The sequence below is a fragment of the Otolemur garnettii genome, unplaced genomic scaffold, assembly GCF_000181295.1.
Source record: "Otolemur garnettii isolate 467f Iridium unplaced genomic scaffold, OtoGar3 scaffold00039, whole genome shotgun sequence".
In the NCBI taxonomy this organism is placed as follows: Eukaryota; Metazoa; Chordata; class Mammalia; order Primates; family Galagidae; genus Otolemur; species Otolemur garnettii.
Genome location: NW_003852434.1, coordinates 3,188,712 through 3,192,711, shown reverse-complemented (window position 1 = coordinate 3,192,711; position 4,000 = coordinate 3,188,712). Strand labels below are relative to the sequence as shown.

The 4,000-nt window shown below is 35.4% G+C and overlaps 1 protein-coding gene across 1 annotated transcript in view; it reads left to right on the top strand.

The window, feature by feature from the left end:
- AFF1 (AF4/FMR2 family member 1) overlaps window positions 1-4,000 on the top strand; it is a 199,331-nt gene that overhangs the window by 163,893 nt on the left and 31,438 nt on the right. Inside the window, exons 9-10 of the mRNA XM_023513343.1 lie at window positions 2,212-2,266; window positions 2,392-2,429. Of these exons, the coding sequence (XP_023369111.1) occupies window positions 2,212-2,266; window positions 2,392-2,429 (93 nt within the window). The remainder of the gene's footprint in view (window positions 1-2,211; window positions 2,267-2,391; window positions 2,430-4,000) is intronic.

Genomic DNA, 4,000 nt, shown 5'->3' with positions numbered 1-4,000 from the left:
AGGGCCACATATCTTATGTAGATTTAGTCTTACCTTGCAAAGAAATGATTCAGGTTATTTTGATTTGATATGATATCACACAGAAATTCTGTGTTTCTATAAAAATCTTCTTTCAATCATTCTCATTGCCAATTCTGTTCTTCATAAAACTTAACTGTCTGTTCTCATAGAGATAAAATGTTGGCTAACATCTGTCTCTGTGGTAGCCAGCAAACTTTAGAATAATGATGCAGATTCACACTGAATAATTCATTGTTCAACATTAGCATGTTACAGAACTGACAGTACCCTGTTGTATTTGCATGAATTTAGTTAACAATATTTAGGGCGTTTTGTAAAGTATCACCTAAAATAGTAGCTTTAGCACAGAAATTTTGCTGATGCAAGATACATTATAAAGAAATGAGAACATCTGGATGTGTTAATAGTTTTTTAAATCTGTGCAATAAAGCCTTTATATTTTCCTGTCATGGAAGGTGCACTTGTCTGTACATACACTCACCAAATTCAGTCCAACTAAATCACATTTATCTTGGAAGTTGTTAAAGATATCTATTGCCTGTGTTCTGTTCCCAAGAGTGCCCAAAGTAACTATAAAACTGGTGCTTACTCTGTAGTATCAGATGATTTCATCCAGAGTGATTGAATAATATTTATTTTCCATTTGAAGTATTGCACAAAGTCGTTATATTAATTTGAAGGTTAATTCATGCTGCCAGTCAGTATGGTTCTCCTTGAAAGAAGTACTTTGTCTACTTTGAAATGTTACTAGGGTTTCAGCATCCTATTATTCTGACAGTGCTCCTTCACATCTTCTACATCACTGGTTGGCTTCTCATCACCCTACCCCTGCCATATTTAGGCTACTTTATAAGATGCTTCAGTGACATTATTTCCAGGTCTTAATGCTATTTGAAAGAAAAATTATCTTTGCTTTTGCTTTTCATCTTTTAATTTCTGTAATACAACCTTTTGTGCTTCTCTCTCTAATTTAAAAAACAGTAGAACTTCCATAGTTGACCACCTCCCTACACTGACTACTTCTTAAGTTGACCTAATTTTCATAGACTAGACTAGATGTGCACCACATATACATGTCAGTATGTGTCCTTATGTTGACCACCTCTGTGTGCTCAACAGTTTGTTACAGTCCTTTTGGAGTGGTCAAAATAAGAGGTTCTACTGTATTCGTGGTCCTTATGAAAGTTACAGTGCTGATGAGCATTGGATTTCTTTGATGTTGATATTGCAGTATCACAAAGCAAGCAAATCATTTTCTCTTTAGCAGAAACAAGATAATATCATAATTCCCAATCCTAATTTGAAACTGTTTTCTTCTTTTACTGTTCTCTTAGTCTTCTTTGACTAAGATAGGCTGTTAAGCAGACAGAATTAAGGAATACTGTCTAGCTGTGCAACTCTTCACAAATTCCAGTTCAAACAGAAACACTGCACCGTTGTCAAAAGCCGAAAACAGACCAATGTGCTCAACCGCCATAAACTCTCCTCTGCAGTAGGGGTGCCAGCAGGCAGAGGAAGTTAGAACCAAATCATGAGCATAGCAGTGGGCAGTTTAGCCATTATGGCTTACTAATGGTCTAATGGTACTGGTCAATCTGGGAGGACTATTTCATTGAAACTTAATTCATTTTTGTAGTATTTTATTTTAAAAAATATTTTAAATATATTCATTTAAAAAATTTAAAAGCCAACTATAAATGTATTAATAAAAAGAAAATGTTTTGTTCTGTAAGATTTGGATCCAGTCAAAAGGCTATAGGTTTCCCACTTTCTGAGTGTTAAAGACTATGGAAGAAAATAATTTGAGTATATTGTGTGTGTATCTTTTGGTTTGTTTGTTTGCACTGTCTAGGGGTGGGGACTCTAGTCTCAGCACTGGCAGCAAACCCCTGCCTTGTGGTAGTTCTGTTTCAATGTTTGGAACATGTGAACAACTTGTTTTTGCAATGGCGAATGGTTTGCACAGAAACGGTTTTTGTGTTATAATTTTACAATTATAATTATATATTGTAATTATGTGACTATAAAACTTTCACTTCCAGGAAAATAAAGCATTTGATAAAGAAAACTTATACCTATTCTGTCCCTCTATTGTATCATTAGCATGTTTTCTAATTTTCTATTTATATGCTAAAAATGGTTATTAGAAATTATTTCACATTCTACACTGTCTGTCCCTGCCCATTCCAGCATGCTTGAAGACGACCTTCAGCTCAGTGACAGTGAGGACAGTGACAGTGAACAGGTAAGTTTCACACACCCTTTAATGCCAGGAATCCTTTTTTATCTGCTTAACATGTCTGAGCTGCTTATTCTAACTTGTTTTTTGTTCTTTCCCTGGTCCTTTGTTCCCTTACTGTGAATGCCTAGACCCCAGAGAAGCCTCCTTCCTCATCTGCACCTCCAAGGTACTGTGTGGATTTCTCCCCATCTGTACAGAACTTTTTTTTTTAAACCAAATCTGAAAAATAAACCCTTATTTAGTACTTTCATAGTTCCTTCATGGTGAAGGAGATGGAGGATCACAGTAAAAGGAAAGTGCCTGTTCAATATTATTTTGGAAGCTTAAATCAGCCGCAAGGAGGTTGTGACCCCTGTAAAGCAAAGTCCCCACATCCACCTATATCACAAATTTAGATGGTAAAGATTTTTGAGGATTTAAAAATTAGCTTAAAGTACAGTTTACCATCATACTATCTATCCATATTCGAAAAATTAGATTGGAAGGCCCAGTATTTTTATGAACATGACAGATTTGCTGTGTTTCAAAAATGAAGTTATTTCTAGAACTTGTTCTCCACTGTCCCTATTTTCTTAGTTATAAGAATTTTCAAATTGTTTTAGCTACATTTATAAATGATCTGCAGGGCAGCACCTGTGGCTCAGTGAATAGGGTGCCGGCCCCATATGCCCAGAGTGGTGGGTTCAAACCTGGCCCTGGCCAAACTACAACAAAAAAGTAGTTGGGCGTTGTGACGGGCACCTGTAGTCCCAGCTACTCAGGAGGCTCAGGCTAGAGAATCGCCTAAGCCCAGGAGTTGGAGGTTGCTGAGCTGTGATGTCACAGCACTCTACCAAAGGCAATAAAGTAAGACTTTGTCTCTAAAAAAAAAAGATCTGTGGTACATTTTAATGTGATAGAAAATGGAGTTGTTCTCACTTTCTAATAAATAAGCCAGACATGTTAGAAAGTTTGAGGCTTTAATTTTTAGAAATGGGAACTATTTGAACTACTTTTATAATAATTGCTTTCTGGTCCAAAATGATTTTATATGCCAAATACCTGCCCTTTTTGGACAAAGAGTTAAGTTCTTTTACTCTCTGAGATGTGCTTGTCATTCAGAGACAGCTCAACAATAAAAAAATGTGTCTGTCATACAGGGGATTTTATAGTTTATGTGGATGAAGACCAAGTAATTATGCAAAGTTTTATGGGTTCATAGATTTGCTTGTTTACTTGTATTTCATTTTGTTCGGTAATTTCTGGTGGGTTCTGACAATTCATAAAACATAACAAGGTATCCTAACTTTGAAAATTGAAGGAAAAGGGATTAAAAAAAAAAAAAAACTTAGGTAGGGATAAGTTTGAGGCCAGAGTAGCATTGGGAGTGCACCCCATTCCCTTCTGATCATCATTGGGTTACACTCCTCAGCCACTGTGTAGAAAGGATTACATACTTGATACAGCATTTGTATGAGGAAATGTTTGTTTTAAAATGACCTCAACTAGTGATTTTATTTATTCATTTTTATTCTAATATCTGTCGTTTAGCAAAAAAGCATTTTTAGACTATTTTAGGTTGATGTAGAAGTTTCCCAGATTATAATTAATGATTTATTGCTTTAATATTATCTGTGGCAAGATTTTAAGATTATATATGTACATGCTTTGAAATTCAGGTATGTCTAATAGTGTGTATGGTAAAGATGTGTTTTCTCAGTGGCCTAGAATTATTGCCCTATTGTTAAAAGTTGGAGT